Source organism: Penaeus japonicus, unplaced genomic scaffold (genome assembly GCF_977035675.1).
Source record: "Penaeus japonicus unplaced genomic scaffold, GWHDUDI00000001_assembly GWHDUDI00000024, whole genome shotgun sequence".
Taxonomy (NCBI): domain Eukaryota; kingdom Metazoa; phylum Arthropoda; class Malacostraca; order Decapoda; family Penaeidae; genus Penaeus; species Penaeus japonicus.
The window spans coordinates 37,252,614-37,265,113 of record NW_028234426.1 but is presented as its reverse complement, the minus strand read 5'-3'; the positions used below and the strand labels follow the sequence as shown (position 1 = coordinate 37,265,113).

The 12,500-nt window shown below is 36.3% G+C and overlaps 1 protein-coding gene across 1 annotated transcript; it reads left to right on the top strand.

Moving 5' to 3' along the window:
* Positions 1-358: 358 nt before the first annotated feature.
* On the top strand, positions 359-10,714 carry LOC122246275 (uncharacterized). Its single transcript, XM_043004756.2, has 3 exons — positions 359-577; positions 8,522-8,683; positions 10,017-10,714. Exons 1-3 carry the CDS (start codon positions 540-542, stop codon positions 10,279-10,281), a joined length of 465 nt encoding a protein of 154 aa, XP_042860690.1. The 5' UTR covers positions 359-539; the 3' UTR covers positions 10,282-10,714.
* Positions 10,715-12,500: the final 1,786 nt, after the last annotated feature.

Below are 12,500 nucleotides of genomic sequence, written 5' to 3'. Positions count from 1 at the left end.
GCATAACTATGCAATTTAATTTTGTTTTGCTCCTTTGGTATGAGAGAGAGAGAGAGAGAGAGAGAGAGAGAGAGAGAGAGAGAGAGAGAGAGAGAGAGAGAGAGAGAGAGAGAGAGAGAGAGAGAGAGAGAGAGAGAGAGAGAGAGAGAGAGAGAGAGAGAGAGAGAGAGAGAGAGAGAGAGAGAGAGAGAGAGAGAGAGAGACAGACAGACAGACAGGCAGACAGAGAGACAGAGTAAGATATTTTTGTCTACATTATTTTAAAAGAAAAAAAATCAGAAGCTGCACGTTTCGGGTTCTACGAGAGGAAAACATCGTTCGTGTAAGCGCTATGACGTCACGGATTTCTGACCATGTTGTTTACATCTGCACGAACTCCACAGGTTGTTTACTTCCCGTGAAGGCCGAAAAGGGATGCACAAGACTGGCTTTTCAAACTGAACAGTGAGACCCCCTCCGCGAAAGGAAGAAGGAAAGCAAGAGAAGAAGCCAAGGAGAACTAGGTCGTCCTTGAAACACGACGCAGGAGAACCTCGACGATGCCTGTGGGCGCCGGAGGACTTCTCAGCTCGAAGCCGTAAGCCACTCGGGGGGGGTCCTTGCGTACTGCGAAGTTGGAAGTTGACTTTGATTGGGTTTTCTAACTCCTCCTGTGATCAGTTGAGATTAGTGAGGGGCTTGCTAGGATGAGATCTACTTCCTGTCGACTGATTAATTATGATTTATCGTTTGTTAAGTGTGTTTTGTTAGTTATATGAGAGGTTCAGAGGTGCATGTAGGATAGGGTTAGCAGTAAGTGGAATCAAGAGATCAATGTTTTTTTTTTAATTCTGTTGAAAAGGCTGTACATCCCCAATGCTAAGGAACTTGGTATGTGTGGGCTGTATATGATGTTTACTGATAAACATGATATTTCTAGTCTTGTATCATAGATTCTACTTTAATTATACAAATATTGAATTTTGTGGCTTTAAAGAGGCTCTGTCCCCAATGACCCTCTTTATAGAGGGGATTGGATCAAATTGTTAAAAGAAGCAGCAGTGTCAACTAGAGGCTACCATGATAGTGACATAACTTCAAGCAAGTGCTGTTGCCTCTGTACCTAGTAAATGCAAGCAATCTCCACTACATATAATCTGGCTTAATTGAGCTTTTATTTGGTTCTTTTTTATAATTAAAGCCAGAACAGTAGTCGTGGAGGTTGTTACCCTTTTCTTGAGCACAATCAGACACAGTTGCCGCATTAACATCTTGAAGTAACACTAGTAACACTACTCATACAACCAAAAGGCTAATATCATCACTATAGTTGGTGCTTTTCAACTAAATCTATTGTATTTGGACAATATACATTATATATACATTAATTGCAATCCAATATTACCAGATTCTTAAGTATTGGAGATGCAGAACTTTTGAATATGATGGAATTACTTAGTGCTCTTCTATGATATTGCTGCACAAATTGAAATTTAAAAATGTCTATAGAAGTAATTAATCCAGTAATAGGTATGGTCAGGTGATCACAACAGTTTAGATACCTTTGGTGCTCGGTCTTTTCTGACATTGCAATTTATGTTTGTTTGTTTTTTAATTTCTGAGAACCCTTGCAAGTTCCTATTAATTTGTTTATACTTTTTTCAATCAGTCATATATAACTTTTCTATTCTTTCAACGATCTTTCCAAATATATATTTATCTAGATAGAAATTCCAAAAAGTTGAGGTATTTAGCACAAAATGCTTTGAAAAGGGGGACCTTTTTTTGGACCCCCTTTAGCTATAGGCAACTTCGAAATAGGGAAGTTTAGGTTATTTCTTTGGGTTAGGCTTTGAAGACATAGATGCCCCAAAGACAGTACATGCAAAATTCCTATCAAAGGTTGCTTTGTGCCATGTAAACATGGTAGACATTTTCGAAAATCTTGCAGTTTTAGTTGCAAGTTAACCCATTAACAACAAGGCTGTTTTGGCTCTAAATGGTCAAAGCACTAAGATATTTCAAACAAGTAAGCCTAACGCCTCAGGATTTTCACTCGCACTGGCCACAGCCAAGCACTATTCATCCGATCACTCGAGACGCCGGCCAGGAGGATAGGCACAACAAAATATCTCGTATCCAGCGGCTGATGTTGCCACCACTTGGTGTGATATCAAATTGTTATGTTAGATTTAGCTAATCAGTTATGAGTGCCCAAATAAGTTACAAACTCCTCAAGCCAGAAGCAAAAACATTAAAATCAGATGATATTAAAAAATTTATTCCATTTTGTTATATAAAAAATCTATAAGCCACTAAATTTGGTTTCATCTGGTCTGTCATCAAAGTGATGTGGCACATGCACACATAACTGGCTCATGATTGGCTGAAAGTAATTGTGTCTCATATTGCTAGTTAATTATAATGAATAATCAAACTATAAATTTAGTAACATTTGTGACATAGATATTTAGAAAAAAAGATTAGATGTTATCATATGTATCCCAAGCAGGCTGATTTGCACTGTTCAATCACCAGCCAGTAATGTGTAGTTGCCACATTTGGCTAAATCTTACAATATTCAGTGGACAGATCAGAAAAAAAAACAGACTATAGTAAGCCACACCTCTCATCTGTGCTTTATTTTGTGTAACATATATAGTATTACAAAATATAGCAATGAATCAGCTTTAGCCTCCCCATGCAGTAAAACCAAGTGGGGTTTAATGATCAACCTATTGTAGACAGGGCTAGATTTGCTTGCCCAGTCTCCAGGGTGGCTTTTATTTCAGAGCAAGGCAGCTTCACACAACATATCCTGACTTTTTCCACTCTCTTTTTGTTACTCATTGTAAAACTAGAGCCATTTTGGTGTTAAAAATTTTATGTTTTATTGTATTGTGAGACATATATGTGCCATATCAGCTCATTATTTTCTTGATATTCATTGTAACAAAAGTATTGCTTTTTATGGGAGGAAAAAAAACTTTATTTTTTCATATTTGTGTACTGTAATGATTGAATATGAGACATATGACCATCTATAGTGTGATGCCATCTAGGTTTTGAATGTTAGGTGAAACCTATTTTGCTTAATATTATAGCAATTATAGTAATTATGATTGCAATTGTCATCCTCACTCACTCATTACTCAGAGTAAGATAAAATAACACAGTAATCCAAAAATTCTCCAATATCATGACACCAGTCATCAGGCCAAAGCTCCTGTATCGTGTATGTCATAACACCCTGTCATCGTGTATGTCGAGGCAGCATCAGTCATAGATGTGGATGGTACCGTGCCATACAACATAAACCCGCTACATGACTGTATACATATTTTATTAATACCGCAGCCAATGGGTTCGTGTTTTAGTCTGGTATACCAAGTAAAGCTAGCCAGTCACATTAAAAATGGCTTTAGAACTATTTTAATACATAAAATACTTTAGAGCTTATCAGACTTCACAAGAAATGCACAGTAATTACTTAAATCTAGGCTTAGTGACACACACAGAGTGTAAAAATGTATTTAGATTATGTTGTCTTTATATTTCTTTGTTGACACTGCCAAAGTCTTTACTGCCAAAGATCTACTTCCTGTCGACTGATTAATTATGATTTATCGTTTGCCGAGTGTGTTTTGTTAGTTATATGACAGGTTCAGAGATGCATGTAGGATAGGGTTAGCAGTAAGTGGAATCAAGAGATCAATGTTTTTTGGTAAATTCTGTTGAAAAGGCTGTACATCCCCAATACTAAGGAACTTGGTATATTTGGGCTGTATATGATGTTTATTATACAAACATGATATTTCTAGTCTTTAATGATACATATATTACACATATATTATTTAATTACACATATATTGACTATTGTGGCTTCAAGGAGGCGCTGTCCCCAATGACCCTCCTTATAGAGGGGATTGGATCAAAGTGCTTATCTAGAGTCTAACATGACAGTGACATAACTTCAAGCAAGTGCTGTTGCCTCTGTTCCTAGTAAATGCAAGCAATCTCCACTTCATATAATCTGACTTAATTGAGCATTGATTGGTTCCTTTTTTATAATTAAAGCCAGAACAGTAGTCGTGGAGGTTGTTGCCCTTTTCTTGAGCACAATCAGACACAGTTGCTGCATCAACATCTTGAAGTAACACTACTCCTACAACCAAAAGGCTAATATCATCACTATAGTTGGTGCTTTTCAACTAAATCTATTGTATCTGGACAATATACGTCATATACAATCTGATATTACCAAATTCTTAGGTATTGGAGATGCAGAACTTTTGAATGTGATGAAATTACTTAGTGCTCTTCTATGATATTGTTGCATAAATTGAAACTTAAAAAGTTATATAGAAGTGATTAATCCTGTAACAGGTATGGTTAGATGATCACAACAGTCTAGATACCTTTGGTGCTCGGTCTTTTCGGACATTGCTATTCATGTTTGTTTGTTTTTTAATTTCTGAGAACCCTTGCAAGCTCCTATTACTTTGTTTATATTTTTTTCAATCAGTCATATACAACTTTTCTATTCTATCAATGATCTTTCCAAATATATATTTATCTAGGTAAATATTTTAAAAAGTTGAGGTACGTAGCACAAAATGCCTTGAAAAGGTTTTTTTTTCCGGGGGGGACCCCCTTCAGCTAGAGGCAACTTCAAAATAAGGGAAGTTTAGAATAGTTCTTTGGGTTAGGATTTGAAGACATAGATGCCCCAAAGACAGTACATGCAAAATTCGTATCAAAGGTTGCTTTGTGCCATGTCAACATGATAGACATTTTTGAAAATCTTGCGATTTTAGTTGCAAGGTAATCCATTAACAACGGGGCTGTTTTGGCTCTAAATGGTCAAAACACTGAGATATTTCAAATGCGTAAGCCAACTGTCTCGGGATTTTCACCCGCACTGGCCACAGCCAAATGCTATTCACCCGATCACCCGGCATGCCGACCAGGATGATAGCCACGACGAAATATCTCGTATCCAGCGGCTGACGCTGCCACCAGTTGACATGATATCTTGTCACCCATCGTTAACGGGTTAAGCAAACTTGCAGTGAATTCATTGCAGCTCATCCAAAAATCAAATTGTTATGTTAGATTTAGCTAATCAGTTATGAGTGCCCAACCGAGTCACAAACTCCTCAAGCCAGAAGCAAAAACATTTAAAACAGAAGATGATGTTAAGGAATTAATTCCATTTTGTTATATAAAAAACTATAAGCCACTAAATTTAGTTTCATCTGGTCTGTCCTCAAGGTGATGTAGCACATGCACACATAACTGGCTCGTGATTGGCTGAAAGTAATTGTGTCTCATATTGCTAGTTAATTATAATGAATAATCAAACTATAAATTTAGTAACATTTGTGACATAGATATTTAGAAAAAAAAATTAGATGTTATCATATGTATCCCAAGCAGGCTGATTTGCACTGTTCAATCACCAGCCAGTAATGTGTAGTTGCCACATTTGGCTAAAACTTACAATATTCAGTGGACAGATCAGAAAAAAAAAAACAGACTATAGTAAGCCACACCTCTCATCTGTGCTTTATTTTGTGTAACATATATAGTATTACAAAATATAGCAATGAATCAGCTTTAGCCTCCCCATGCAGTAAAACCAAGTGGGGTTTAATGATCAACCTGTTGTAGACAGGGCTAGATTTGCTTGCCCAGTCTCCAGGGTGGCTTTTATTTCAGAGCTAGGCAGCTTCACACAACATGTCCTGACTTTTTCCACTCTCTTTTTGTTACTCATTGTAAAACTAGAGCCATTTTGGTGTTAAAAATTTTATGTTTTATTGTATTGTGAGACATATATGTGCCATATCAGCTCATTATTTTCTTAATATTCATTGTAATAAAAGTATTGCTTTTTATGGGAGGAAAAAAAATAACTTTATTTTTTCATATTTGTGTACTGTAATGATCGAATATGAGACATATGACCATCTATAATGTGATGCCATCTAGGTTTTGAATGTTAGGTGAAACCTATTTTGCTTAATATTATAGCAATTATAGTAATTATGATTGCAATTGTCATCCTCACTCACTCATTACTCAGAGTAAAATAAAATAACACAGTAATCCAAAAATTCTCCAATATCGTGACACCAGTCATCAGGCCAAAGCTCCTGTATCGTGTATGTCATAACACCCTGTCATCGTGTATGTCGAGGCAGCATCAGTCATAAATGTGGATGGTACTGTGCCATACAACATAAACCCGCCACATGACTGTGTACATATTTTATTAATACCGCAGCCAATGGGTTGGTGTTTTAGTCTGGTATACCAAGTAAAGCTAGCCAGTCACATTAAATATGGCTTTAGAACTATTTTAATACATAGAATACTTTAGAGCTTATCAGACTTCACAAGAAATGCACAGTAATTACTTAAATCTAGGATTAGTGATACACACAGAGTGTAAAAATGTATTTAGATTATGTTGTCTTTATATTTCTTTGTTGACACTGCCAAAGTCTTCACTCCAGCACTTCATGCCAACTGACTCTGACTCTAAGTCAAAATAAGATTACATTTTCCCTGAAGAAAGTAAGGAGAACTTGTTCTTTTTAAGAAAAGGCACATGCTATGTTATGATGTTCTTGAGGGATAATTGGCAGAAGCATTTTGAGTGTATGCCTTTCATTGGCTGATCAGGGTAACAAAGTCTCTTCAGCATGTTAGGAGCAAATGCCTCAGTCACAGTTAACCCATTCCCGCCAGGCCGTTTCGTCTTTTATGGCGTCAATGCCGGCTCCATTGGGTTAAGGACATTTCTTGGATTGAGATGCAGTGCAAGTTGCAACTGCTATGATTGTAGATAACATGAAAGCAGATTTGTAATTAATATTCTTGGATTTCATACCCAGTGACAATTGGCATTTCCGGGCAGAAAAGCAAAAAACATCAATTGACTGAAGTGGCAACACCTCTTATGAAGAGTGAAATCAGCTCAACAAAAATTACCAGTTGGCATTACAAGTTTTGATAATCGGAGGTGGTCCACATAGAATATATACATTTAGTGTATAATAAGGATGCATTGTAGACACTCTTCTTTTCTTTTAGGTAAAGAATCATATTTTTGTGTGCACATTAGAGGTTTAAAAGTGATAACAGCTTCAGTACTTCAGTACTATGAAAAACATAACTCAGGACTTTATTGTTAGAGTGATTAAATCTCATAATATTGGCTAAATTTAGGCCTTTTTGCCTCTTTGATTAGGAGCTCTTTTCAATCTGATCCAAATTGTCCCTGTCCTTACAGATGTCTCCCCTATGAGCTGGAGAGTTTATCCCCTTAACTTACAGTCCATAAGACGGGGATTAGCATCACCTTGATGCTTTAAAACTTTCATAGGGCTTGGAAACATCTTGGCATGCCTAGGTTTGTAAGTCTCACTTGACATTTGAGATTCCTTATTGTTTGATGCTGAATGCCAGACTATTATTTACTTCAATATTGTGGTACTCAATCACTCTAATAATGTCATCATGAGTTGTGTAATTCTTAGACATCACATTGAGCTACTTTGGTAACTCTGTCCACAAATCTGATGCACATATAAGAAAAATGACCCCAGATATCAGAGAAGGAAAAAAAGAGTTGACTCCCTACAGTGAACACTAATTACATACGACTCATGTGTGTTTGCTACATGTTGTTTGGGAGATATTAACTTGAGATGCCAAATAATAAATATCCTGTGATATCTCTCTCTCTCTCTCTCTCTCTCTCTCTCTCTCTCTCTCTCTCTCTCTCTCTCTCTCTCTCTCTCTCTCTCCTCTCTCCTCTCTCTCTCTCTCTCTCTCTCTCTCTCTCTCTCTCTCTCTCTCTCTCTCTCTCTCTCTCTCTCTCTCTCTCTCTCTCTCTCTCTCTCTCTCTCTCTCTCTCTCTCTCTCTCTCTCTCTCTCTCTCTCTGATCTCTTGGTAGGAAGCTGCAGTCACTTGCTGTATGGCAGGCCAGAGTAAATTTTGGAAAATACATACACCATCATGGCTTAATAGAGCAAGTTATTTAATTTTGTAATAATTAATTTTTCATTCAAAAGTATTTACATCAGATTTTCTGTTTTGTCAGCAGAATAATGACATTTTCATAATAATTAAATAAAAAAGAAATATGGTAAATAGATAATTCCTGAAATGTAGAAGAAATAATTTTTTGTTCCTCACTCTTTTAAGACTTTTATATAAGAGAAAAACTCATTTTAAGGGTGTTTTCAAAAAATGTAGATGATCTATATAAGGGGGGATTTAAAATTAATATTTATACCCCCATTCATATTGGATTTTTCAATGGAAAAAAATACTTAGCTTCAATTTTTCCCTTAGCAGTCTTTTGTTGCTAAAAGTACATTAGGGATATAGGTATTGGAATATAGGTATAGGTATTGCAAGTAGTTTTTTTCAGAGGACATTTATTTTATTAAGTTTGTTATGTTTTTTCAAAGTAAAAAGCATTGTTTACAGATGTTCAGTTTTTAATTTTTTTTCTGACCTTTACAGCAAGCCTTCGGCTGAAAGTGTACGCTGTCAGAAGTGCTTGGAGTTTGGCCACTGGACATATGAGTGCAAAGGCAAAAGAAAGTATGTGCACAGAGACTCACGCACATCTGTGCTTAACAAAAGGCTGAAGCAAGAGAAGCAGGAGCAACAAGTAGAACATCTGTAAGTTTTCAATCTTTCACATGTTTTTAAAGGATAGTAAGCCAAGATTTCCTCTCCGTGAAGTGAAGTAACCTAATCAAATATTCCTACTCCTCATTCTGTTCTTTTATCAATTATTCTAGTGCACAAGCATGAGAAAAAAATGATAATTGATATCTGTAGATTATAGCAAAATATAATTTTTGATGATTTGCTGATTTATTTTTTGTGCATATATAGATTTACTTATAAAGAGTTAAATACTAGGTTTGCTTTCAGTTTGATTTTGAGCAAGTTTGTTATTTTTTTAGCGGGCTCAAAATCTGTTGACCTTTTCTGTTTGTCACTATCAGGTGTGTGTTTCACAGGTACTTTATACTAAGGAAATTGTTTAGTTGAATTAAGAAGCTTGCTGTCTCTTGCAGATAACCAGTATGTTATGGTCTTTTTGCTGGTATGCAGGTACTATGTAGTATGTTGCAAGTAAATGAAAGTTGAAGACTACAGTTTATTTCCTTTTTTAAAATTACTTCCATACTCTACAGGCAGGTGCTGATATTGTTTTGGCAATCAACTGTAGAATAGTGGAGATATATAAAATCGACAGTGCATTAAATATACACCAAATTGATGGATGAACAAGTGAAAACTTTAAAAAGATAATATTGTTTTAACCCAGGTATCATTACTTACATGACAGCTCCAGTTTAGCTGAAGATATGGCCGTCATTGCGACATCGGAAACTGCTCACAGTTCACTTTGATGAATTATTATGACTGTCACGGTTCTAGTTCTACTTTACCCTGTCCCTCTAATTTCTAGCTAGTGCCCGTGACATCAGAAATATCCTGCCCTGATGGCCAGCAGTTAGCTCACTCTTGCGAGTCTGAATATCTAATGTCTAAATATCGTATTGACTGACACAGTTCTCACTACATGCAGTCACCATTAACACTCTGAAGTATGAAAACAGTGCTAAAAATATTTCATGCAATTCACAGTTATTGATCAGTATTCTCAGAATGGTAAATGTGCAGGAAAACAATGTTGTATGCAGAGTGTGGCACTTTCCCTGCATTTAAAATTTTAGGAAAATATGATTTTATACTGTATTGTGGATGGTACACAATACAATCCATGATATAAATATCCAAATAATAATGATCTGAACTGAAAAGATTGAAGATTAAAATTTTACAACCTCCTCCATATGTGCACATGAATTTTGCCATCCTAAGGCTAAGATTGATTGCAAGTTCTAGGTTGGTTTCAAGTAGTTATGAGAGGCTATTGTGAATTATATCCTTATCTGAGGTTTTCGAATATCTCTACTACATACTGTTATTTTTTCAGAAAAACTTTGGCATCCCAGAAAAAGAAAAAGGAGGAGAACAGTGACTCAAGCGACTCGGACTCCTCATCTTCATCATCCTCATCGTCGTCTTCATCTTCATCATCGTCTTCAGACTCAGATTCTGACTCTGATTCCTCATCCAGTTCATCTTCCTCAGATTCAAGTTCTAGCTCTTCAAGTTCGTCAGATTCATCCCTGTCGTCAGATTCTTCGAGCTCAGAAGAAAAGAGGAAAAAAAAGAAAAAGAAGAAAGACTCCAAGTGATTATTTTTTGAGAGGGGGGAAATGTGAGAATTTTTAAAAATCGGTTGTTGGTCTAGTTTTAACAAATCAGTTTTGTGGTATGTGGAATTGTTTGGTTGAATAGGCAGTTTATGAAAATTATTGAGGAAAATTTTGTATGCCACAAATAACTGTTGGGATTATTGAAAAGCTTTTTATTCACCGAAGAATCAGAAAAAAATTTGAGAGTAACGAGCTGCCACTGGACTGTCTCTTCCCAGACCAGGACCTTCATGGGACCAGATGCTATTTGATTTTATCCTTTAGAGATGCTGATTGTTATTAAATTTAGTTAGGTGACTATAACAGATGCAGAAGTTGTAATTTTTAGGACCTGTACTCTTGTGTTTTAATCGTTGCTGTAGTCATTGATATATTTGTAAAGAAAAATAAAAAAGAGAAGGTTATAATTTTTGCTAATGTGTTTATTTCTCATTGTATTCTTAAAACTTAGGGTTTATGAAATTATACATTTGTGTTGTCAACTTATCAAAAATCACTTGCAATTCAATTAATCATTGAAAAAATCATGAACAAATTGAGTAGATAGGTAAAAAGTTTAGCACTTTATTATTATTTGCAACTAATATTATTCTTTATTCTTAATTTGGAAACATTCCATTATATATCTGTTCTCATCTCTATCTCTCTATAAGCGAAGAGGATCAGCCTTGTTCTTCTAATTTCTCCCTCTAAATACAAGATTTACATAGTTACTATGTATACACTTTTTGCAGTTCATTTGTATAGACATATTGCCATTAAAAACATTAAAAATACCTCTCAGCATCCCATAGAATCAGGCAGGTGAAAAGCACTCTTGAGAGTTGCAGCACAGCATTGCACCAGGAGAGATCTCGCACATGGAGACTGCGTTCACTTGTGATTTTCATGGCGGGAGTAGCATTAGACAAATAATCGGCCCAGCACGAACAGATTAAGGAAGAAGTTGAAGGAATATTTTTAGAATTGCAATCCTGCAATAGAGAGGAGAGCCTTAACCCATTCGTGCCAGATAAAGGAGTATCATGCCATGGAAAGATTTAGCTCCGGCCAGATGTACACATTTGTTCTTGACTTGTCAAAAAAAAAAAAAAAAAAAAAAACACACACACACACACACACACACACACACACACACACACACACACACACACACACCTATCCTCGGGCAGGTGAAAAGCACTTTGAGAGGTGCAGTACGGCATTGCACCGAGAGAGATCATACATGGAGGCTGTATACGTTATCTTCACGGCAGGAGTAGCATTAGGCAAATCGGCTCAACGCAAATGGGTTAAAAGTGAACATAGAATAAACCAAGATCGAGGCGATGGGCAAGACAATCGAAAAACATATGCAGGTAGGAAGATACCCCTGTGGAGTATGTAGTAGTAGCTTTCTCCTGTGTGATAAATGGTGTCACAGGAAATGTTAAGGGTTAAGGCCCCTCAATAGAGTGGGAGAATCATGCCCTGTATTAGCAAAGGTGTATGTGATGGAGATGGAGGAAGTGATAAATGAATTGGATGACTGTTTTGCTACCTGGGTGACATTAGATAGTAAGGATGGACTGATTAAATGTTCTCCAATTGAAGGATGAAGTGTGTGCTCTTATATGGAGAACATGTGGCCACAGACAAAGAAGCTAGAGGTGCAATGAAATCAAACAAAGATCATGAGATATATAACTGGCTTCACTTTGAAATATGGAATATGCAGTGCAGAGGTAGCAAAAAAGATATAAAGTCAAAATAGCTGTGCTCTTATCAAGGGAATAAGATGATTCTACCACAAAAAGAGAAAAGACCAGAGTGAGGCACTTACTAGAATGTCATATATTGAGGTGCCTTGGCATAGACCAGCAGGTAGTATAAAGAAGACATGAAGAAGGTGGATGGAAGATGAACTTAATACTCTTGCTGTTGATAATGTGGCAGCACTCGATAATAATAGTGGGAAGATGGTCTTGGAACATCTAGCTTCATGAAAAATTGATGATGAATGACAGGAGAATACATACACGCACACACAAAACATATGAATGTATGCATGTATATCCATGACATAGACACCTCATAACAAATTATCAATATATGTATGCATCATAATAGTAATCTTTCACAAATCTTTTTAGGGTACTTAGGGTCTCTCTGATCTGACATGGCTTGTGTACCTTTTTGCCTTTGTTTTGCCTTGTAAG